Consider the following 24,483-nt stretch of genomic DNA (forward strand, 5'->3'; position numbering starts at 1 on the left):
CAATGGCGCTGTTGTAAAATGTGCCTTTCAAGTTACCAATGACGAATTATGAATACACAAAATTCCATTCATGTTGAAAATAAGATTCAGCAATACACCAAGCTCTGAACTCACCATGCACTGACTCTTGGAACTTATCCCACACGTTCTGCAGTTTTTCAACAGCTCTCAAATTTGGTGCAGCAGTTCTATGTAAAATTGTCTCCTTTTCTTCCAATAACTTATTCAATCTATTTTCCTGTATCTCGATCTCCTTAAGGGTTGAGAGCTCCTGGGGGAAAAAATGCAAGTTATGTAGCATTGCTCAATAGTATAATTAATGCAACATGGCTGACATCAAAAACCATATAGCAATTAAAAGTGTTGGAATATCTTTGATTACTATGTTATTTATCATGAAATAAGTGTCAGTTCAAATGCTTAACAATGCCCTCAACATTGAGTGCCTTCATGTTTCTTAGAAAGGGTATACATGTAGTAATAGGAAAAGCTACTCAGCAGATCTGGCAGCATTCGTGGAGGAAGAACAGAGTTAAAATTAACTTGGTTTCTCTCCACAAATGCTGCCAGGCCTGATGAACTTTTTCTGTTTTTATTTTATGATTTCCAGCATTTGCAGTATTTAGCTTTTCTGCAGAAGTATAGATGTTGACTATGGCACAACATTTACATGGTTACTATTGAAACAATACAAATTAATACCAACCCGCAATAAATTGTCTAACTGGAGCAGGATATCCCATGGGAGTCCCAAAACGTGGTTTACGCTGGCGGGATTTTGCATTCTGACTATCCCTACCTCCTGCCAATGAATACATTTTAAATGTAACTGTCAGGCTCCTCCTCCCTGTTAGACTGTCCATTTACATCAGCATGTGAATCACGACAGGTTTCCCAGAGTGTGCCTCTGACAAACAGAACCGCCAGAGGTGTTCAGGTGAGAAAGGGACATGCACAGTATTGCCCCAGGCACTGCCTGGGTACTAAGTCCTGGCATATGTAGGGCAAGATTCTCTGGCCTCTCCGCGGCGTGTTTCACAGCAGAGGAATCTTCTGGTCCTGCCACTGTCAATGAGATTTCCTATTGAATCCACCCCATGCCACAAGGAAGCCCGCGGTGGGAATGTGCCATCAGTGGGACTGAAAGATCCCATCGGCATGAACAGCCAGAAGATCTTGCCTATAGTGTATACTTTTTGTCTCTTTACTTAAGGAGGGATACACTTGCATTGGAAACAGTTCAGAGACCCTAATAAATTGTCGCACAAGTGAGCCATTCAAACCCTTATGCCTGTTCCACCATTCAATAAGCTCATGGCTGATCTGATTGTGGCCTTACTCCAACTTCCAGCCTGCCCACAGAACCCTCGACTCCTGTGTCAATCAAAAGATCTGTCCAACTGAGTCTTAAATATACTCAATGACCCAGCCTTCACTGCTTTCTGTGGAACAGAATTCCAAACAATAAAGATCCAGTGAGAGAAGAAATTTCCCTTCAACTTTATCTTAAAAAGGAGACCTCTTATTTTGAAACATAAGCAGGATTCATCTATAATTAAATATAAAACGTAGCATAAATAAAGTACAATTATGCAGATCAGCTGTGATATAGGACGTCCTATCCACTCACGCTTGTGAAAGTTGGTCATAACTTTGGCTCCTGTAAGTTATCTCGTCAACTTCACTTGTGAATATATTTTTTGTCTTTCGCCTTATCAAAGTGAAAGTTCTACATTACTGGAGGATGCTTCCAAAATAAGAACCAAAACAGTTGAATATTGAAATGCCTTACTTTGAGATCTGTTGGTAAACTGCTGTAGTCTATTTCAAAAGCAGCTTCCAGTTCGAACACATCTGTTGTGGTTTGGGTACTTTCCTCTTCTGTTAAAACCTGTAATAGGACTCCATTTTACTTCCTTAATGTTAATGTCATTGAAAAGAAAAGTTCTCTATCTTTCCTGTCTTGTTGTAATTTTTACTAATTCCATGGCGGTACTCTTTGGTTTCAAATAAACCTAAAACAGCACATTTTGATCATGACCTCTAATACAAACTGCTTAACATATTCTACCAAACACCTATTAATATAACACTTTTTGTAAATTTCCCTTATTAGGCCAATGATGGGTGTGATGAACATCTTCCAGATAAAACCAACTATTGTAGAAGGTACAACTTAGAGAGGTTTTGATATCGGGCGATCATACCAAAAAAAATAGAAGTCCTGAACAAGCTTGAAAACGGGAGAGTTTCAGATTCGTTTCTTCGGCGAGGCCACAACTCCAATCTGATGTCATTCTGTTCAAAAAAAAACTAAATCTGTTTCCCACCATTTAGGGGGGAGGGTCTTGTAGGAAAACTGGTTGACAGTAGAGGGCACAATCGCACATGTGCGGAAATCTCTATTCTGATATGCCGGTGGCACCACAACCCCGCCCCCCCCCCCCCCCCAGGTCGAATGCCGTCTGCAAGGTGCACAGCACCCCCCCCTCCCCCCCAGCACTGCCCAGTGCCTGGTGGGCACTGCCAGTGTGCCAGGCAGTCAGTGCTAGGGTGCTTGGCTGGCACTGCCCAAGGGGCACTACCTTCCTTCCCCCCGCCCCACCCCCTCCAGTCCTGACATGCCAGGGGGCCTCAGTGGCCTTCGGTCCAACCAGCAAGGCCATCATGACAGGTCCTCCTCGCTGGTGAGGACCTTCACTGACAACGTTGCTGAGGCAAGTGAGCCCATATGTTGCATCCTGGACTCGCTAATAATATTTAAATTCTATTTAAGATAGCTTTAAATATTAAAATTAGCCTTGCGCTCTTTTCGGGCACAAGGCTGATCTCGCCAGATATCTGAGTCAGGTAAGATCGCAATAGGTGAGAAATTGGGTGTGAACCTGATTTGTTGCCTCTCTCGAAATTTTACCGGCTCGCCCCGCCTATCGACCAGCGGCACAAGAAGGTTGATTGCTCCCAACTTGTTTGTTCAGAGAAAGGATTTTGAGATGGATTCAAATGAAGCAAATTCACACAGACTTTTTTCTTTATTAAAACAGCCAGCAGACATTGTGCTTTGGGGTACCCAAAGGTTTCAAAATGTGATATTTACAAAGAACAAAGAACAGAACAGGAACAGGCCCTTCAACCCACCCTGCGCTGATCACATTGTCCTATCTAGGCCAACCGCTTGTATCCCTCTATTCCCCGCCTGTTCATGTGTCTATTCAGATAAGTCTTAAATGTCACTAATGTGTCTGCCTCAACCACTTCACTTGGCAGTGCATTCAAGGTCCCCACCACCCTCTGTGTAAAAGAATTTCCCCCTCACATCTCTACTGAACCTTTCTCCCCTTACCTTGAACTTGCGTCCCCTTGTAATTGTCATTTCCGCCCTGGGAAAAAGCTTCCAACTGTTCACCTTATCTATGCCCCTCATCATTTTATAAACTTCTATCAGGTCGCCCCTCAGCCTCCGTCTTTCCAGGGAGAACAATCCAGTTTATTCAATCTCTCCTCATAACTAATACCCTCCATACCAGGCAACATCCTGGTAAACCTTTTCTGTACTCCCTTCAAAGCCTCTACGTCCTACTGGTAATGTGGCGATCAGAATTGGACACAGTATTCCAAATGTGGCCTAACCAACATTTTATATAACTGTAACAATTTGCCAACTTTTATACTCGACGCCCCAGCCGATGAAGGCAAGCATGCCATATGCTTTCTTTACCACCTTTTCCTCCTGTGCTGCCACTTTCAAGGATCTGTGGACCTGTACTTCCAGATCTGTGTGCATCAATGCTCCTGATGGTTCTGCCATTTTCTTTATAGCTTCCACCTGAATTGGATCTACCAAAATGCATCACCTCGCATTTGTCCGGATTAAATTCCATCTGCCATTTCTCCATCCAATTTTCCAACCTATCTATATCCTGCTGTATCTCTGACAATCTTCATCACTATCCGCAACTCCAGCAATCTTAGTATCATCCACAAACTTGCTAATCAGACTAGCTACTTTTTCTTCCAAGTCATTTATAGATATTACAAACAGAGGTCCCAGCGCTGATCCTTGCGGAAGACCACTCGTACAGACCTCCATTCAGAAAAACACCCTTCCACCGCTATCCTGTTTTCTATGGCCAAGCCAGTTCTGAATCCATCTCGCTATTCACCCTTGATCCCTTGTGATTTAACCTTTTGCACCAGCCTGCCATGAGGGACCTTGTCAAATGCTTTACTCAAGTCCATGTAGACAACATGCACGGCCCTTCCCTCGTCAATCACTTCTGTCACCTTCTCAAAAAACTCAATCAAATTAGTGAGACATGACCTCCCTCGTACAAAACCATGCCGTCTATCGCTAATAAGACCATTGAGTTCCAAATGTGTATCCCTAAGAATCTTCTCCAACAATTTCACTATCACTAACGTCAAGCTTACTGGCCTATAATAACCCGGGTTATCCTTGCTACCCTTCTTAAATAACGGGACAACATTGACTATCCTCCAATCCTCTGCGACCTCACCTGTGGCCAATGAGGAAACAAAGATTTCTGTTAGAGGCCCAGCAATTTCTTCTCTCGTCTCCCTCAGTGATTTGGGATAGGTGCCATCTGGTCTTGGGGATTTGTGAACCTTAATGCTTTTTAATACACCTAACATTTCATGCCTCTTAATGAGGCTTGCTCTAGAGGGCTTCCATACCCCCCTAAACACCATCAATCAGCGTGTCCTTGTCCTTTGGGAATACTGCTGCAAACTACTCATTAAAGGATCTCACCCACTTCCTTTGGTTTTACGCATAATTTCCCTCCTTTGTCCTTGAGTGGACCAACTCTTTCTCTAGCAACCCTCTTGTTCCTAATATATGTATAAAATGCCTTGGGATTCTCCTTAATCCTGCCTGCCAAGGACATTTCGTGATCTCTTTTTGCCCTCCTAACTCCCTGCTTGAGTTCTTTTCTACTTTCCCTGTATTCTTCAAGTGCCTCATCTCTTTTTAGTCACCTTGACCTTATGTATGCGTCCTTTTTCTTTTTGACTGGACCCATAATTTCCTTGGTCATTCACGGTTCCTGAATCCTGCCTTTCCTGTCCTTCCTTTTCACAGGCACATATCTGTCCTGCACTCTGATCAAGTGCTCCTTAAAAGATGTGGATTAACCCTCAAACAGCCTCTTCCAAACAACAACCTTCAAATCCAGCCTAATCCGGTTATAGTTAGTCTTCCCCCAATTTAGCACCTTAACCCTAGGACAACACTTGTCCTTTTCCATGAGTATCCGAAAACTTACTGAATTGTAGTCATTGTTCACCACATGTCCCCCCCACTGCAACTTTGATGACCAGGCCGGGCTCATTCCCTAGTACCAAGTCCGGTATAGCCCCCCTCTCTAGTCAGACTATTTACATATTGTTCCAAAAACCTTCCTGGACATACTTAAATTCCTCACCATTCAGATTCCTATCCCTAAGGGATTTCCAGTCAATATGAGCAAAATTAAAGTCTCCCACTCCAACAACCCTATTATTTCTACATCTGTCCAGAATCTGCTTACATATCCATTCCTCAACTTCCCGTGAGCTGATGGGAGGCCTGTAGTACACCCCCATCACAGTGACTGCCCCATTCCTGTTTCTGAGCTCTACCCACAGTGTCTCGTTACATGATTCTTTCAAGGTGTCCTCCCTCTAAAGAGCTGTAATATGTTCCCTAACCAGTATTGCAACTCCCCCACCTCTTTTGCCTTCCCCTCTGTCTCGCCTAAAAAACCTATATCCCAAAACATTTAGCTGCCAGTCCTGTTCCTCTTTTAACGAAGTCTCCGTTACCGTAACCACCTTTCTGCAAGTGAATCAAGGTTCTAAGTTCATCCGTCTTACCTGTTATATTCCTTGCATTGAAGCAGATGCACTCCAGACCTCCAGGCCCACTGAGTTCTACCTCCGCCAGCCTGCTCTTCCTCTTAGCTAGCCTGGCCTTGGTCCCATGCTCATCCCCAGTCTCTACACTTGCTGACCTACTGTTCCGATTCCCACCCCCCTGCCACACTAATTTAAATCCACCCGAACCACACTAGCAAACCTCCCAGCCAGGATATTGGTGGCCCTCCAGTTCAAGTGTAAGCCATCCTTCTTGTACAGGCCCCACCTTCCATGGAAGACATCCGATGATCCACGAATCTGAAGCCCTCCCTCCTGCACCAGTTCTTTAGCCACATGTTCAGCTGCATTATCTGCCTGTTCTTAGCCTCACTAGCATTTGGCATGGGGAGTAATCCTGAGATTACTATCATAGAGGTCCTTCTTTACCTAACTCCCTAAATTGTCGATGCAGGACCTTACTATTCTTTCTACATATATAATTTGTGCCAATGTGGACAATGACATCTGTCAGATGTCCCTCCTATTTTAGGATGCTTTGTGCCTGCTCAGAGACATCCAGGACCTTGGCACCAGGCAGGCAAACTACCATCTTGGAATCCCTTATGCAGCCACAGACTTGTATTTAAATACAAGTTCTTTATCTTTATAAAAGGTGCACAGGCCAGCTTGTAAGATCTCACAGGCCGAAATGAACTGCGATAGGAGGGTCAATTGTCTTATTTCATCTAATTCAGAGTTTCCCAAACTTTTCCAGTCACTGAACCATTTTGACCTTCCAAGATTACTGAGGGAACCCCTGAGGAACATTCTTATTGTATTAAAAAATTAAACCACAAAAAATGATTATTGTGCAATAGATACAAACTCAAAAGATGTTTCTAGTCTTATATTTCATAGAATCCTTCAGTGCAGAAAGAGGCCATTCGGCCCATCGAGTCTGCACCAACCACAATCCCACCCAGGCCCTATCCAAATATCCCTACATATTTACCCACTAACACCTCTAACCTATGCATCCCGGGACACTAAGGGGCAATTTAGAATGGCCAATCAACCCAGCCCGCACATCTTTGGACTGTGGGAGGAAACCGGAGCACCCGGAGGAAACCCACGCAGACGTGAGGAGAATGTGCAAACTCCACACAGACAGCGACCCGAGCCGGGATTCGAACCCAGGTCCCTGCAGCTGTGAAGCAGCAGTGCGAACCACTGTGCTACCGTCCCGCCCATTCATTATAATGAAAAAGTTCTGTTATTCAACACATACTTCCAAGACTTACCTTGTACTTTTTAATGGGAGCACACATTCAGACAGACTCCTTCACCCACAGCCATCTTCATCCATCCCCTCACCCTCATTCTCACCAATACTCTCATGCACACCCTCACCCACCGTCCTCTTGGGCCACTGCAGCACCCCCCCCACCACCCAAGTCCTCCCAGGCCCCTACGGCACCAACCCTGCTCGCGGCTGAACCAACTGCGATACCCCTGGAGGGGTACTGGGATGACCTCATTAATTTTTAGAAGAAAAGGAGAAGTTTTCTTAAAGCCCACACCCAAGTTGGGAAAAGGATTTACTGAAGAGTCTATTGTGAAATCACTGCCTGATAAGACGCTAGTGACAGAACACACCCCATGGCTGGAACACAGAGAGGACAATGGACTTTAACCCAAGACTGTGATTTTAAACTTTGGTTCCAAGATTGCATGGTCAGGCACATCATCTTGGGGCCATGTTAACTGAAGAATTCCCAATTTCCTGTTTGACCTGTGAGGTCGCCAGGGGTTGGGCATTGCGATGGGTGGGGTGGAGTTCTCTCAGTTCAAGAACTTGCAGTTGTCCAGATACAATATAAAGGTGAATGATTATTTACAAGTCTCCAGACACTCACCAAAACAGAAACAAAAAGGAAATAAATACCAAGTTCTTCAATAAGCCTAACTTTGCACACGGTGGGTCCTTCCCTCTCTAGGGCAGCCTTCTCTCATTGACAATTCAGCTTCTCCCTTGTCAGGGCTCAGTACTCTGCTTACATAGTCTGATAAGGTTGCACAGCTGATCTTCGTAGCACCGATTGCTCGTCAGTGTGCTATGTGACTTCCTGTGACCATCTTAGTAGGGAAAGCTCTTTTCCAGAAACTAGAGGATATTATGAGAGAAATACCATCCTTCCAGCACACAGCCCCTGGTGTCATCACACACCCTTACAAGGAGGATTGTTACAAGTTTGTCATTAGATAATTAACATGAGTGTTTTACCAGCTGGCTATGTTAGAGGCCTTTCATTCAACTACCATCATGATAAGCTATGAAAATGAATTCACTGAATAACTGTAAAAGGTGGCCCACATGTGATACCATCCAACAACAACCTGTATTTATATAGCACCTTTAACGTAGTAAAACATTCCAAGGCGTTTCACAGGAACATTATCAAACATAATTTGACACAGCCCCATATCGGCCATAGGACCAAAAGCTTTTGGAGCATCTTAAAGCAGAAAAGCTGGTAGTGTAAAGTCTAGTTCATTAGAATCCCGCTTCAACAGTATATTTATGGAGTACTTGGTGAGTGAAGGAATTTGGTGCAGTGAAAGAAGAGGTGTGGTTCTGCTCTTTTATAAAACAAGAAATAGTCCAAAAGAGGGAGTATTGATGAATTTTAAGATTTTATTTTCTCTAAACTTGGACAATAGTTTAAACTAGGACCAGGAAAGTATAGCACTGTATTAAATCTATAGATTATCTGGTTAACCTACATGATATGACTACAAATAATCAGTGAATAAAGACTTTAATTGCAAAAATAAATAAGATAGTACAAGTCAAAGATTTGACAGAACATGCTTTGTATCTGGACTGTGGAATATGGGAATTTGTGTTTGGTGAAACTGTTCTGAGCAATCATGTCTGCAGATGTCTCCACGTTGAATCTCTCTGACATGCAGTCATTGAATTGGAGAGACTTTGACACATAAGGGAGGGGAAAGAATTTCTGCAAAGTTTTGTCCAGAATATAGTCACACTCGGAGGAAAGTTCGGTTTCAGGAAAGGAAGGGTGTGACTGATAGGGAGCTGGGTAATGCTGATTTAGTAGAGGTTGAGAAGGAGGTCCTACAGACACTGGTCCTGTCCAACAAGTACAATATACTCTCTGCCTATGAGGACAGAGAGAAAGAATGCAGGGAGAATAGTCACAATGCAGACCAAAGCACATTGGCTCAGAAGGATGTCCAAGGGTGGGGAGAGCTAGGGGTGGTGGAGAGAATAGAAATGTAGTAGTATTGAAGGACTCCATAATTAGGGTGATAGTTGGCATCTTCTGTAGCAAAGAACGAGAATGCCGAAGCCTGTATTGCCTAGCCAGTGCCAGAGTAAGGGATATCTCACAGCGGCTGTAGAGAAACTTGGAAATAAAGAGGATAAATCTAGTTTTTGTGGTTCATTTTGGAACAAAAGACGCAAGAGAGGAGGTCCTGCTGAAAGAGTAACAGCAGTTCGACTCTAAATTAAAAATTAATATCTTAAAGGTAATAATCTCTGGATTATTACCCAAACCATATGCAAATTAGCATAGGAACAGAAAGATCATAATAATTAATGTGGTTAAAAGGCTGGCCTGGAAGAAATGGGACATGGAACATGTCATGGGACGCTGGCATCTCTTCTGGGATAGGATGGGCCATACTGATGGGGATATTAAACATGGGGTGGGGCGATTCTCAAGGATTGCAAGCAGCCTAAATGGAAGCAAAACAGGAGCCTACATGAAATACAATAAGGGGGGAGATTTCTGGCAAGGAAATAAATAAAGTTATAGAATGGGAGTTTAAAGTGTTTGAAGCATACAGTGAGAGCAAATCCTATTAAAATGAATGAAAATGTCTGAACAGCAATGCACACAGTGCCTGTAATAAACCAAAGAATGTGCAGGCAATCATGTGTTGGGAGAAAGTAGACATGGATTACTGAGACCTTATTACAAAAAAAATCAGGGCTAGGAATTAACATTGCAGGATATAAAATATTTAGAAAATATAGAGAGAAAAATGGGGAGGTAAAATATTTTTCTGGGATAAGATAATGGTAGTAGAAAAAGATGCAGCTATCAGCAAGACAAAATTAAATCCACATGGATAGAGATAAAAAAAACCCAAAGGATCCATTACACTAAGGGTAAAGTTTACACATACAAAAGAGAGGGGCAGAAGGAATTATGCACATAAATTAATAAATTGAGAATAATAATCAAGGGGGATTCCAACTAGTCAGATATAATTGGACAGAACAGGTAGATAAAGGGAATTAAGGAATTGAGTTCCTACAATGTTCTCAGGGCTCCACTTTAACCCAATATATAAAACACCTAACAAGAGAAGAGTCGCTATGGATCTATAGGGAATCAACCAGAGCAGATAAGAGTGGTAGTAGGGCAACATCCAAGCACTAAGTGACCATAATATATGTCTTAAGATGATGATAGAAAATCACATAAATATGACAAAACCAAGTTAATAAATTGGAGAAAAGCAGATTTTGAGGTGAAAATAGAATGGAAAACTTTACTGGCAATAATGATGTGGAACAACAATGGGAAACATTTGATAAGGTGTTCAACAGAGTGCAGGAAAAATATATTCCACTCAAAGGAAAACTAAAGACGAGTGAATTCAGCAATGGATAAAGTCGTGAGAGAATTGTGATATATGTACGTTGGGGGTTTGGGGTACGTACTGCCATTTTAAGAGTTCAGGTCATGTGACCTGGGAGGTGATGTGGGGAACCTCCTCCCAGTGTGGAACCTGGTTAAGCAGTCTAGGATTTGACTGTGGCACAGGGCACACCGGTATTAAAGAGTTTCCCAGTGTTTAAGTTTACGAGGCCTACTTCGTGGTTCTTCTTACACAATACTTAGCTAAATACATTTCTAACTTACGGCGGGGTTGCTTGGTGACCTATGCATTCTGATGAAGGGGGTTGAACATTTCTCTGGACTTCGTCAGAAGGCGCTGGTAAGGACCCAAAGCGTGGCAACCCTGCGAAGCAGGAGTAGGAGTGTTCTGACCGCCGTTGCTTCGTGTGAACAGTCCATTCAGAGGGAAGGTAGTACTTGCCTTGTGAGCTGGCGGAAAACATTGCGGGAACCGACGCCAAAGTGACTCAGGCGGCAGTGACGCCTGGGAAAGAGTACTAACCACAGTTGCCGAGGGAACAGCTGTCACATGGTGTGGGGGAGGGTAATCTGAGGGGATTCAGACTGTGGGTGGCTGCCGGCAATGGTGGAAGAAGGAGCTCTCAGGAAAAGGGAGCGGAGGAGCCAGACTGGGAGAGAGGGTTTCAGGGCCTAGACTCATGTGGGGGGAAAATTACCTGTCAGTGGCAAATCAAAATGGCGGCCCAATTCCGTGTTATAGGCCCCTTCGATGAAGACGCAGAGAGCTGGATATTTTATATAGAGCACTTCAGTGCTTATCTGAAGACCAATAAGGTGGGCAATGACCTGATTGTATCGGTCTTCTTAAGTACCATGGGAGCAAGACCTTCACTGTTTTAAGAAGTTTGCTACAACCTGAAAACCAGCTGAGAAGACTTACCAAAAACTGTGTGATGTGTTAGAAGCTCACTTTGCCCCAAGCCATTGATGATTGTAGAAGGGTTCAGATTTTATTAGTGCGACCAACTCAAGGGAGTCCATTGCTCAATTCGTGGCAGTTCTGAAGAGACTGGCAGAGCACTGCGAGTTCGGAATTGTACTCCAGGATGCCTTACGGGACTGGCTGGTTTGTGGCCTCCGACATGAAACCATCCAGCAGAGGTTATTAGTTGAACAGAATTTAGAATTTAAATCCGCTTTGGAGATCGTAATTCCTGTGGAATTGGCCGCCAGAGAAGTAGCGCAGTTGGGCATCAGTGTCCGGGTGCATAAGGTAGCAGAAGCCTCGCGGAGTTTGGCGCTGCAAGTGGAATGCCACCGATGTGCCAGGGCAGGCCACAGGGAGTTGAATTACTGGACACGAGAGGCCCAATGTCGCAAGTGCAAACAAGTTGGTCACATTGCCCGTAATTGCCAAGTACAACTAAGCCGAGAGAGAGGGAAACAAAAGGAAGCGTTTTGAAGGATGGAACAAAAGGTCCAAGTTGCCAGCCATGGAGAGGATAGGGAGTCAGTTGGGTCTGCTGGTAAGCAGGCAGTCCAAAGAAACAAGAGTTCAGGCTGAACATTCTGTCGGTATGGGGTGAAGGCGATTGTTTTAGGGTTCTCTCTAAACTGGAAGGGAAAACCATGAAAATTAAGTTGTTAGGGGGACGGCGGTATCTTAGATACTCAAATCGGTCTCTATGGAGAAGTTAAAAGTCCTGCCATTGAAGCCTGCCAAGATCACATTGCGAATGTATACAGAGCAAGTGAATTCCCTCAAGGGTTATGTACTGGTGAAGTTACAGTTGAGGGACAATCTGATTATGAGTCAGGTAGTGGACCTAGTCCTGAGAGGGAGATCGAATAGTAGGAACCATCCAGAGTTACAGCCATATATGTCTCAAAGATGGGAGTTGACTGTGTTGGATGGATGTTTAGTATGGGGTAGGAGAGTCGTCATTCCCTCTCATTAAGAGCAAAGATACTCGAACAGGTGCACCTAGGGCACCTGGGGCTGGTGCGATGAAGTATTTTTTTGGTTAATTTTTGGTGACTGATTGTTGATGCACAAATCAAAGAGAAAGCAGGATTGTGGGAGTCTTGTGTCTCGGTACGGAAGGCGCCACCCGGTCACCTCTTCACCCATGGGAATGACCCCAATCGCCGTGGCAGTGAATTAATATGGACTGTGCTACTCCAGTGGAAGGACAGATGCTGTTAGTGGGAGTAGATACCCACTCCAAGTGGCAGAGGTAGTGGCTACAAAATCCATGTCGGCAGAGTCAACAAACTCGATTAAACATCTGCCCGGTTTGGCAATCCAGAACAAGTGGTCAATGATCATAGACCTCAGTTTGTGGCACAAGATTTTGCTAAGTACATGGAGCACCATGGAATCAGACATGTGAAGCTGGCACTGTATCACCCTGGTCTGACAGACCAATTTGTTCAGACCTTGAAAGTCTCCGAAGGCAATAGCAAGGGGAGGGGTTGCTAGAGTGGCAGATAAATAAATTTCTGAGCATGTACCACAACACGCGACAGCCTAGTGCTCGCTGGCTTCATTGATGTCCAACCAGAAATTGTGAATCTTGTTTAACCTGCTATTCTGGAGGAGACCTGAGAGGTGGTTGAGCATAACAAAGAGGAACAGAGGGCCAGAAGGGCAGTAAGTGCAAAGTTGAGGAATTTCCAGAAAAGGGAGTTGGTTTTGACCAGGAATTATACTTCTGGGTAGAAGTGCATGCCGGCTACAATTGTTTCCCAAACAGGATCTTTGTCCTACACAGTACAGACCTGGGATGAACTGGTTTGGAGGAGTCATGCTGACGAGTTGTTCGCAGCACCGCATCAAAGGTGGGAAGCCCAAAACGACAGAATCATCCAGGATGGCCCCATTGGTGTGGCCTGAACCTACGGTTCTAGAGTCAGGGTCGGTTACCCCAAGGGAGGAGGCAGCATCAATGGCACTAGCCATCTACAGCCTGTATGAGAGGGACCCCCACGCTGAGCAGCAGGATCTTCCAAATTCCATGGAGACTACTCAGGAAAAGATTCCTGAAATAAGGAAGCAGCCTATATGAAACCGCCATTCCCCTGATAGACTCATTATCATAGAAACCCTACAGTGCAGAAGGAGGCCATTCGGCCCATCGAGTCTGCACTGACCACAATCCCACCCAGGCCCTACTCCCACATATTTTACCCACTAATCCCTCTAACCTACGCATCTTAGGATTCTAAGGGGCAATTTTTAACCTGGCCAATCAACCTAACCCGCACATCTTTGGACTGTGGGAGGAAACCGGAGCACCCGGAGGAAACCCACGCAGACACGAGGAGAATGTGCAAACTCCACACAGACAGTGACCCGAGCCGGGAATCGAACCCGGGACCCTGGAGCTGTGAAGCAGCAGTGCTAACCACTGCGCTACCGTGCCGTCCATGGAAACTGTCTGAATGCACTTTGCGCAAGGGACGGTAATAGTTCGCAATGCCCTGTGTAGATATTCTCCATTGTATGTATATATATTTCCACTGTGGGAGTTTTGAATTAAAGAGTGAGGGGCCTGCTCTGCCATTCAATAAGATCATGGCTGATCTTTTTGTGGACTCAGCTCCACTTACCCGCCCGCTCACCATAACCCTTAATTCCTTTACTGTTCAAAAATTTATCTATCCTTGCCTTAAAAACATTCAATCAGGTAGCCTCAACTGCTTCACTGGGCAGCGAATTCCACAGATTCACAACCTTTTGTGTGAAAAAGTTCCTCCTCAACTCAGTCCTAAATCTGCTTCCCTTTATTTTGAGGCTATGCCCCCTAGTTCTAGTTTCACCCGCCAATGGAAACAACTTCCCTGCTTCTATCTTATCTATTCCCTTCATAATCTTATATGTTTCTATAAGATCTCCCTTCATTCTTCTGAATTCCAATGAGTATAGCCCCAGTCTTCTCGGTCTCTCCTCGTAAGCCAACCCTCTCAACTCTGGAATCAACCTAGTGAATCTCCTCTGCACCCCCTCCAGTGTCAGTATATCCTTTATCAAGTAAGGAGACCAAAACAGTACGCCAGGTGTGGCCTCACCAGGACCTTATACAGCGGCAACATAGCCTCGCTGTTTTTAAACTCCATCCCTCTCGCAATGAAGGACAAAATTCCATTTGCCTTCTTAATTACCTGCTGCACCAGCAAACCAACTCCTTGAGATTCCTGCACAAGGCCACCCAGGTCCCTCTGCACAGCAGCATGCTGCAATTTTTTACCATTTAAATAGTCCATTTTGCTGTTATTCCTACCAAAATGGATGACCTCACATTTACCAAAATTGTACTCCATCTGCCAGACCCTCGCCCACTCAGACTATATCCCTTTGCAGATTTTCAGCGTCCTCTGCACACTTTGCTCTTCCACCCATCTTAGTGTCATCTGCGAATTTTGACACACTACACTTGGTCCCCAACTCCAAATCATCTATGTAAATCATGAACAATTGTAGTTCCAACACTGATCCCTGAGGCACACCACTAGTCACTGATCGCCAACCAGAAAAACACCCATTTACCCCCACTTTTTGCTTTCTGTTAGTTAACCAATCCTCTATCCATGCTAATATATTACCCGTAACACCGTGCACCTTTATCTTATGTAGCAGTCTTTGGTGCGGCACCTTGTCAAATGCCTTCTGGAAATCCAGATACACCACATCCATAGGTTCTCCGTTGTCCACTGCACATGTAATGTTCTCAAAGAATTCCACCAAATTAGTCAAACATGACCTTCTCTTCATGAACCCATGCTGTGTCTTGCCAATGAGACAATTTATATCCAGATGTCTCGCTATTTCTTCCTTGATGATAGATTCAAGCATTTTTCCTAGTACAGAAGTTAAGCTAACCAGCCTCCTTTTTTAAACAGTGGCAACACATTTGTATAAGTATATATTAAGTATATAGATAGCAGATATGGTGCTTATTAACAGAAAAGATGAAAAGATTAGGCGAACAGATAAAAAAGGATGGTGAAGAGGAACTATGATATTAAATTATCAAGGAACATAAACAAAAGAGTAAGATACTTTATAGGCTACATAAAGAGATGGCTGAAACATTAAATAATTATCTTGCTTCAGTATTTCCTCGGGAAATAGAACAGGTAGAAATTACATTGAATGGCATGATCAGCAATACAATATGTGCACTTAAAATAAAAGAGATGTATTGAATAAACTAAAGAAATCCAAAGAGGAAAAAGCCCCTGATAAGGATGGATTGCACCATGTATTTTAAAACGATTCTCGGCTAGAGATAGCAGAGATATTACTACAGATATTTAGTGATTTGTTCTAAGATGTAGTGTCTGTGGACAGATGGACAGCTAATGCATTCCTACATTCAAGAATGGGGGACAGAACATGTCTAGGGAATTACAGACCAGTCAGCTTAACATCAGTCGTAAGAAAAATATTGGAATCCTTAGGAAGCAGAGAATAGAAGAGCATTTAGAAATGCAAAATATAATAACGAATAGTCAAAAGGGAAAATCTTGTTTCAGCAATCTTATTGTATCTTTTGGGGAGGTAACAGTGAAAGTGGACAATGATAATACAGAAGATATACTTTATCTGCATTTTCAAAAAGCTCTTGATAAGGTGCCCCATATTGGAATAATGAGTAAGGCTAGTGAATGTGGAGTTGGGGGACAAGGGGCAAAATGGTTTGCTAATTAGCTTCAAGACACAAAGCAGATAATGGGAATGTGTGATTAAGAGTAGAAGAAGTAGAAAGTGGTGTTCCAGAAGGATCAGTGCTCAAGGCCACCGCAGTTCACAATTTACATTCATGATTTGGACTCTGGAATCATTAATGCAATTTCTACATTTGTGGATGATACTAAATAGATTGGGGGAGGGAATGGTTAATACTGAGGAGGACTGCAACAAATTACAAGAGGACATTAATAAACTTGCAGAAAGGGTAAATAATTGGCAAATGAAGTTCAACATCAATAAATGTGAGGTGGTACATTTTGGTAGGAAGGATAGAGAGGTCACTAATTACATGGAAAGCACACGTCTAGGTGGGGTAAAGGAACAATGGGATCTTGAAATATAAATACATCAACCACTAAAAATTATGCCACATGGTGCATAAAAAAGCAAACCAAGTACTGGGTTTTATTTCTAGAGGGACAGAATTGAAAAATAGTGAAGTTATGCCAAATCTGTATCAAACTTTGGTTAGACCACATTTAAAAAGTACTGCATGTAATTCTCATTGCCATATTATAAAAATAATATAGAGGCACTGAAGAGGGTGCAAAGAAAAGTTACAAGGATGATACCCAAAGTATATGAGTGCACACTATGTCCTTGCTTGACATTCTTTCAATTAGCAATGTTTCACTTTAAATTGTCAATAAAGCACAGTCAATATATCTGTTTAACTTGCCAGTTTCACGTTAACATTGTTTGCTACAGACTTCCTCTTCTGTGGTCTGTCTGCTCACGACGTTCCCATAGTGTCTTATCCCTCAGTCCCTCTCCCTCCTGTTCCCCCTTGCTGACTCCTGGTCTTTCCAACTACTCTCCTTATCAACTTCTGGCCTTGCCAACTATCCCTTTGCCCCCTGGCCTTACGAACTTGCCCCCTTCCTGACTCCCCACCACCTTGCCTCCTGGGCACTCCATCTAATGGCAAAGGGTTATCAGTGCAGGTAACAGCTAATGGCACTGACCAACCTTCTGCCACTGGATGGAGTCAAGTCAATCTAAAAGTACTATGTCAAGCAGTGAGTGTTTCCCAACCTTTTGCATGTCATGGTACATAGAATAGAATCCCCACAGTGCAGAGTAAGGCCATTCGGCCCATTGAGTCTGCACCTACAACAATCCCACCCAGGCCCCTTCCCCGTCACCCCATATATTTACCCCTCTAACCTACGCATCTCGGGACGCTAACGGGCAATTTAGCATGGCCAATCAACCTAACCCGCACATCGCTGGAGTGTGGGAGGAAACCGGAGCACCCAGACAAAACCCACGCAGACACAGGGAGAATGTGCAAACTCCACACAGACAGTGACCCAAGCCGGGAATTGAACCCGGGTACCTGGCGCTGTGAGGCAACAGTGCTAGCCACTGTGCCACCATGCCACCCCTGTACATCTTTATACCATTAAAAAAATTTAGGCACATCTCCTAATTTCTGCTCTCTTACCAAAGCCTTTTCTCTCTAAAACTTCCTAAAATACGTCAAGCTATGAGCTACCACCTAATATAATTTTCATTGGTTAACGCAGTTTACAACAGAAGGCTTATCACCAGTTGCATGTCAAACACAGTGAGGGCGATCTTCAAAAAATTCTAAGTGTCAAACAAGCGTGAAAATGAGAGAGTTCTGACAGTCACTGCCTCCTCCAGTTACTGCAGGCCTTCACGGCAGAGTCCCACAACACCCGCCCCCCCAACCCCCACCCCCATATGGACTGATCGCAACCAAAACCCAGCGCATGGACTGTCTAATCCAACCCATGCCCCCGCACATGGACCAATCACGGCCAAACCGCCTCCCCCCACACCCCAGGTACGGACTGGCTGATCACTGTTGCAGAGTGGTAGTGTGTCCCCCCCCCCCCCCACCCCCCGATCATTGTTACAAAGTAACAGCAGCCCGCCCCCTTCCATATGTCCATACCCCCTTAGACCCCCCCGCCCACAATCTGGCCCTGTCCCCTTGGCACCGCCCAGCACCAGACTGGCAGTGGCAGTGTGCCCAGTACCAGGCTGGTACTGCCCAAGAGGCACTCCATCCTTTGCTCCTGACATCCTGGGGCCTCAACGGCCTCTGGTCCGACTGGCAAGGCCAACATCACAGGTTCCCATTCATGTGGACCATATGTGATCCTCACCAGAAAAATCTTCACCAGCGAGGCCACAGAGGCAAGTGAGGCCGAACAATTGTATCCCGGGCTCTCTTGTAATATTTAAATAGATTTAAATATTACAATCCGTCTCGTGCCCTTTTCAGGCGTGAGGCTGATCTCACTGGAAATCTGCTGTTGGTAAGATCACAAGAGGTGAGAAATCAGCTGTGAACCAGATTTCTCAGCTCTCTCGCAATCTTACAAAGAAAGCAAAGAACTGTACAGTACAGGAACAGGCCCTTCAGCCCACCAAGTCCACACAGATTTTCTTGCCTCTACGTGGTCCGTATCCCTCTATTCCCTGTCTATTCATGTCTCTGTCCAGATACCTCTTGAACGTTGCTATAGAATCTGCTTCCACCACCTCCTCCGACAGTGTGCTCCAGGCATTCATCACCCTCTGTGTGAAAAACTTACCCCTTACATCTCTTTTAAACTTTCCCCCTCTCACTTTCAACCTATGTCCCCAAGTAATTGACCCTTCGACTCTGGGGGAAAAAGATTCTTGACTATCTACTCTATCCAAGCCTGTCTTAATCTTTTAAACTTCTAACAGGTCCGCCCCTCATCCTCCAACGCTCCAATGAAAACAATCCAAGTTTGTTCAATCTTACTCCAAACCAGGCAACATCCTGGTAAATTTCTTCTGCACCCTTGCCAATGCATCACCATCCTTCCAGTAGTGTGGTGGCCAGAATTGTACACAATACTCCAAATGCAGCCTAACCAAAGTCTTATATAGCTGCAACATGATTTTCCAATTCCTATACTCAACGCTTTCCTTCTGAAGTGGACCTTCCAAATTGCATGATCTCACATTTGTCAGGTTTAAATTCCATCTGTCATCTTTGAGCCCAGGTCTCCAGCCAATTTATATCCTGCTGTATCCTCTGATAATCCTCCTCACTATCCGATACTCCCCCAATTTTTGTATCATCTGCAAATTTACTGATCAGACCAGCTATATTTTCCTCCAAATCATTTATATATATTATAAACAACAAAAGCCTCAGCACTGATCCTTGTAGAACATTGCTTGTCACAGACCTCCAGTTAGAAAAGTACCCATCCACTACTTCTCTCTGCTTTGTATGCCCAAACCAGTTCTGTATCCATCTTACCAGCTCACCTCGGATTCCATATGACTTCATCTTCTGTATCAGCCTGCCATGAGGAGCTTTATCAAAGGCTTTACTAAAGTCTATGTATACCAACATCCACTGCCTTGCCCTGGTCAATTTTTCTTGTCACTTCCTCAAAGAACGCAATCAAATTTGTGAGACACAACCTCCCCTTCACAAAAACAAGTTGCCTATCGTTAATAAGCCTATTTTATTCCTGATGTGAGTACATCCTGTTCCCTAAGAATCTTCTCCAATAATTTCCCCACCACTGATGTAAGGCTCACAGGTCTGTCGTTTCCTGGATTGTCTCTTCTTCCCTTTTTAAACAAAGGAACAAGGTTAGCTACTCTCCAATCCTCTGGTACCTCCCCTGTGGCTAAAGAGGGTACAAAGATTTTGGCATCAGCAATTTCTTCCCTCGCCTCTTTCAGTATTCTGAGATAGACCATATCTGGCCCTGGGGACCACTCCACCTTAGTGTTTTTCAAAACCTCCAATGCCTCCTCCCTTTTTATCTCAACATGCCCTAGGATGTCAACATCCTCCTTTCTACACTCCCCATCCACCACATCCTGCTCCTTTGTGAACACTGATGCAAAGTACTCATTACCTCACCGGCTCCAAACACAAATTCCCTCAACTGTCCTTGAGTGGACTCACCCTTTCCTCCTTATATATGCATCAAAAGCCTTGGGATTCTCCTTAATCCTGCCTGCCAAGGACATTTCATGGCCCCTTTTTCCCTCCTAAGTCCCTGTATAAGCTCTTTCCTACTCTCTTTGTATTCTTCAAGAACCTTATTTGTTTTTAATTTCCTGAAATTTATGTATGCCTCCTTCTTTTTCAATAAGCTTACAATCTCTCGTTATCCAGGGTTCCCGAATCTTGCCATCTTTCTCCTTCATTTTTACAGGGACTTACTTACCGGCTTGCCCCACCCATCAGCCGGCAGGGTGAAAAGGTAAAATCGCCCCCAGTATTTTTTATTGAAAATGTATAAATTTAGAAGTGTTTTGCATTAACAATTTCAATTGTTTTCAGTTGTTTTAACTGAACAACTGTCGTTCAAAAATATACATTTCTCAATGTGAAAGCTCATATTTGTAATACAATAAAAAAGTTGTTTTTTCTTATACATTAAAAAAAACTTATTGAAATTAAAAGTATATGAATCAAAGAAAAATACAGATGAAGATAATACTGTGAGTGGCATCTTAGCGACAATGTTAGCGTGATACTTGGGCCTACCAGCGCGAGCAGAATCTCTTGATCTGGGGAGGAACTGATGACAGGAAACTCACAGGTTTTGATTCACTGCCAGGCACTGTCTCCTATTTTTTTTTAAACTAAAACCAGTTTTGAGAACATGAACTCACACACGCAGGTTGTGGGAAATGGTAAGAGTACTCGATATTGCTGATCTGAAATAGGTGGTCATTTCTGTCTGCAAGCAACCAACATATGTCCAGAGGCATCTCTGCAAATTAAGTCTCACTGTGTAATCCATCCTGAGCTCCCTGGATCCCTCTTGTTCTTTTAATGACAACGTTTTTTGACAATTGGAAAGAAAGTGAATTAAACGAACTATGTATCCAATCATGGAGAGGAAGCAGCATTCAAACTTCTCCTGTAGAATTTTAAAGTGTGTGAAGATGAAGTTGAGTATAGATCTGCCAGTAGGATTCAAATGGCAACCTGAACATCTCAATCAACCCACTTGCCACATTTCCTTACAAAAGGGCCAGTTTTGACCTGAAGCCTTGAAGTTTATCTGAATGTTCTCATTTTTCCCTGCATTTTAACATCCAGCTCATTCAGATGGTTCACTCAATATATCTGAATGATATGCAAGCTTAGCACATGAGAATCATCATATTAAATCTTTGTGTGGCAATTCATGCAGAGCAGAAAACTCTTTGTGTGTTATAGAGTTCACAAACATGAGAGAGGACCTTTCCTTGAGACAGACATTGCACTTCTGTAGGCATGAGAAAACCCTGGTACTCAGCTCCCATCTCTTCACACAAAATAGTGAACAAGTGTGATGTTAAAGGGCATGGTTTTACATAATTCACAGTTTTCACTGTTTGGTCTAATACTGCAGTTGGATGGCATTTTTTTGGCAACAAGGCTTCATGGTGCAGGATACAGTGGCTAACCTTTATATAAGAATTCTGTTCTTTCACCTTAATCACGGATCCTTTGACCTTTCCTGTCATGGAATCTGCTCCGACAAGGCAAATGCTATTGCATTTAGTATAGTTAAAATTGTTTTCCTCCAGATAAGCAGTTGTGACATAAAAGATTTTCTCTCCAGTCGGGTGACTGGAAATTCTTTGCTAAAGAAGAAATTCTCTTTGATAGAATCCCCATCAACATACCTGACATTGGCAAACAGCTGGTAGTGTCGCTAATATCTGTGGAATCATCAACCAGCAAGACAAATTTTCCACTCACTTCTAATTTCTCTTGAAGCACCTATTCCATATCAACTGACGTTTTGTTAACATGCCTTTTGATTGTATCATCAGAAAAAGAGGAACTTTGCCAATTTCTTTGGTAGCATAAGCTCCCAATATTACGTTCAATATTTTTGTATGCCGGCAGTGTTAGAGTTTCAGCAATATTGAGTGGCTTCTTTGATTTCACTATAAGCTCTGCCACCAGGTAACTTGCCTCCTGTGCATTATCCATCTTATGCTGATTTTGCTTAACATTTTGGTTTCTCAGGCACTTTAAGTACTATATATCCTTGCTGTGGAGTGACTAGTGTCTTCTATTCAGATGGTTCCTCAACTTGTTTGGTACCATTGGAGCGTTTGAGAGCTTCCCCCTGCGATTTAGGCATTCTGGAACAGGGCAAGAGGCATCACCAGTCCATAAAAACCCACAGGCAAAGTAGCTGTCACTGTACAATCAGTGTATGAACATCACTTTTTTCCTCAAGATCCCGTAGTTTAGGTCACATTTGAATCAGAGATTCTTCACTTCTTTTCTTCACGGCTGTATAATATCACATTATATGCCAGTGGTCCAGTCAGGGTACTGCTCTAAAGGGGTACCCTTGCCCCACAGAACCCATGGCAGGGGTTCTCCATCAGCGGGGCTAAAAGATCTAGCCGGCGAGAAGGCCAGAAAATTCCAGCCAATGTTTATTCACACAGCACCCCTAAATTTAACCACAGTGAAACACACAAGATCCATTATGCACACAGATACATACAGAAGCAAAGATAGATTCTATTGAGAACAAAACATGCAGCTAGATTAGCAACAGAATACAAGAAGCAAATCATGTGGTGAAATGGTCCTTCAAGGTGCGCCCATTAGATGGGCTATCTATTCTGGATTTTTGGAAATGAATGCAAGTTGGAAATCTCTGGATTTCTAGATGAGATTATGTCCATGTTTCTGTACAGGTGAATATTTACAGATAAAGACGAATGTCCCTCACACTGCCTGAGCTAGCTGCTTGTTGGTTAAGGTCTGTTCTCATGGCTGGAGGAATGGTCCCTCTTGTCCTGATGGTTTTCAGACTGATCTAGTTTCACCCTTGTGCTTGGAATAAGTTAAGATTTATTACCTGAAGACAGCTTTTGTCATGTGACCCCCAAGATCAATATCTGCATTGTTCATATAACTGATTCGAAGTTACACAATGTGATTTTCATGATTGCTGTTCACACCTGCTTACGACAAACTGGTTTCCGGATAACTCTCTTTGTTAAGCTTTGAACTTTGGGATGTGAAGTCTGGACTTGAGTTGTCGGTAAATACCCAGTCAATAGGTGATGCAAATTCACAATTGGTTTTGCATTGTGTATCATGGGAGGACATTCCACCAACAGTAATTTTCTTTTTAAACTTTCCGTTGCTTCGGAAAAGCAGCCAACATAATCAAGGGTCCCATGCACCCCGGACACACTCTCTTTCACCTTCTTCCGTTAGGAAAAAGATACAAAGGTCTGAGGTCATGTACCAACCAATACAAGAACAGCTTCTTCCCTGCTGCCATCAGACTTTTGAATGGTCCTACCTCGTATTAAGTTGATTTTTCACTCTAGCCCTGACTGTAACACTACATTATGCACCCTCTCCTTTCCTTCTCTATGTCTGTAAAGCACACAAGAAACAATACTTTTCACTGTATACTAATAATGTGACAATAATAAATCAAATATTTTCAGATGCACGTTCAGACATGAGTTTATCTTTTGTCTGGAAATCACAAAAAGATCACCCGACCCTCGACAGCCACCTTGAGCAGCATTTGATCACTTTTTAAAGCCAATTTCGAAAAGTCCACACTGACTGAAGTTTACATCTTGAAAGTTAGAAACATGAGGCTGAATGGTAGACGGGTTCCGGTTCTGGGATTTTTGACTCCATTCCCAGACTGTCTGATTTTTAGAATATCTTTTAAAGGGTGCATGTTGGTTCCTATCAAAAGCTTCGATCCAACATTCCCGAATTAGTCGGCTCCATTGGAGGGATAAGCATGCCCTACTCCTTTTCAATCTTCATGGGGTCGGGCAAGGTTTTTAAAGAATTGTGGTTCACGGCCCCTCAAAGGAGCGGTGAAATATAGTTTATAAAAGGAGATCTTTTAAAAGGTGAGTTTAAAACATCCTCCACATGGCCTCTATGCCAAGGTAAGACGCCTCACCCCCATGAGCCCTCTTGCCTCCTATGCCCCTTCACCCACCATATAGCCCCCTATGCCATGCTATGGAACTTCCATGCCCATTCACCCACTATATACTATATAGACTAATGAATGCTATAGTGACAGTAGGATGGGTTTAAAAAAAAGCTTTAAAAATTATTCGTTCATTACTTTCCACTTTTCTTAAAAAGTCATTTCGTTGCACGGTAATAAAAATGTCAATCACCCAAACAATTTAGAAGAGGTAAAG

The 24,483-nt window shown here is 43.4% G+C and overlaps 2 protein-coding genes across 4 annotated transcripts in view; one reads left to right on the forward strand and one right to left on the reverse strand.

The window, feature by feature from the left end:
- Nucleotides 1–20,544, forward strand: part of LOC144498647 (protein FAM118A-like) — a 139,555-nt gene extending 119,011 nt beyond the window's left edge. For all 3 annotated transcript variants that reach the window (XM_078220088.1, XM_078220086.1, XM_078220087.1), the window contains one exon: nt 20,481–20,544. In XM_078220088.1, the coding sequence (XP_078076214.1) occupies nt 20,481–20,524 (44 nt within the window). In that variant the 3' untranslated portion in view covers nt 20,525–20,544. The remainder of the gene's footprint in view (nt 1–20,480) is intronic.
- Nucleotides 1–24,483, reverse strand: part of LOC144498648 (structural maintenance of chromosomes protein 1B-like) — a 139,057-nt gene that overhangs the window by 29,203 nt on the left and 85,371 nt on the right. Inside the window, exons 19-20 of the mRNA XM_078220093.1 lie at nt 1,793–1,891; nt 115–271 (exon numbers count right to left, since the gene is read on the reverse strand). Coding sequence (XP_078076219.1) covers nt 115–271; nt 1,793–1,891 — 256 coding nt within the window. The remainder of the gene's footprint in view (nt 1–114; nt 272–1,792; nt 1,892–24,483) is intronic.

This window comes from Mustelus asterias, chromosome 9 (genome assembly GCF_964213995.1).
Source record: "Mustelus asterias chromosome 9, sMusAst1.hap1.1, whole genome shotgun sequence".
Classification (NCBI taxonomy): Eukaryota; Metazoa; Chordata; class Chondrichthyes; order Carcharhiniformes; family Triakidae; genus Mustelus; species Mustelus asterias.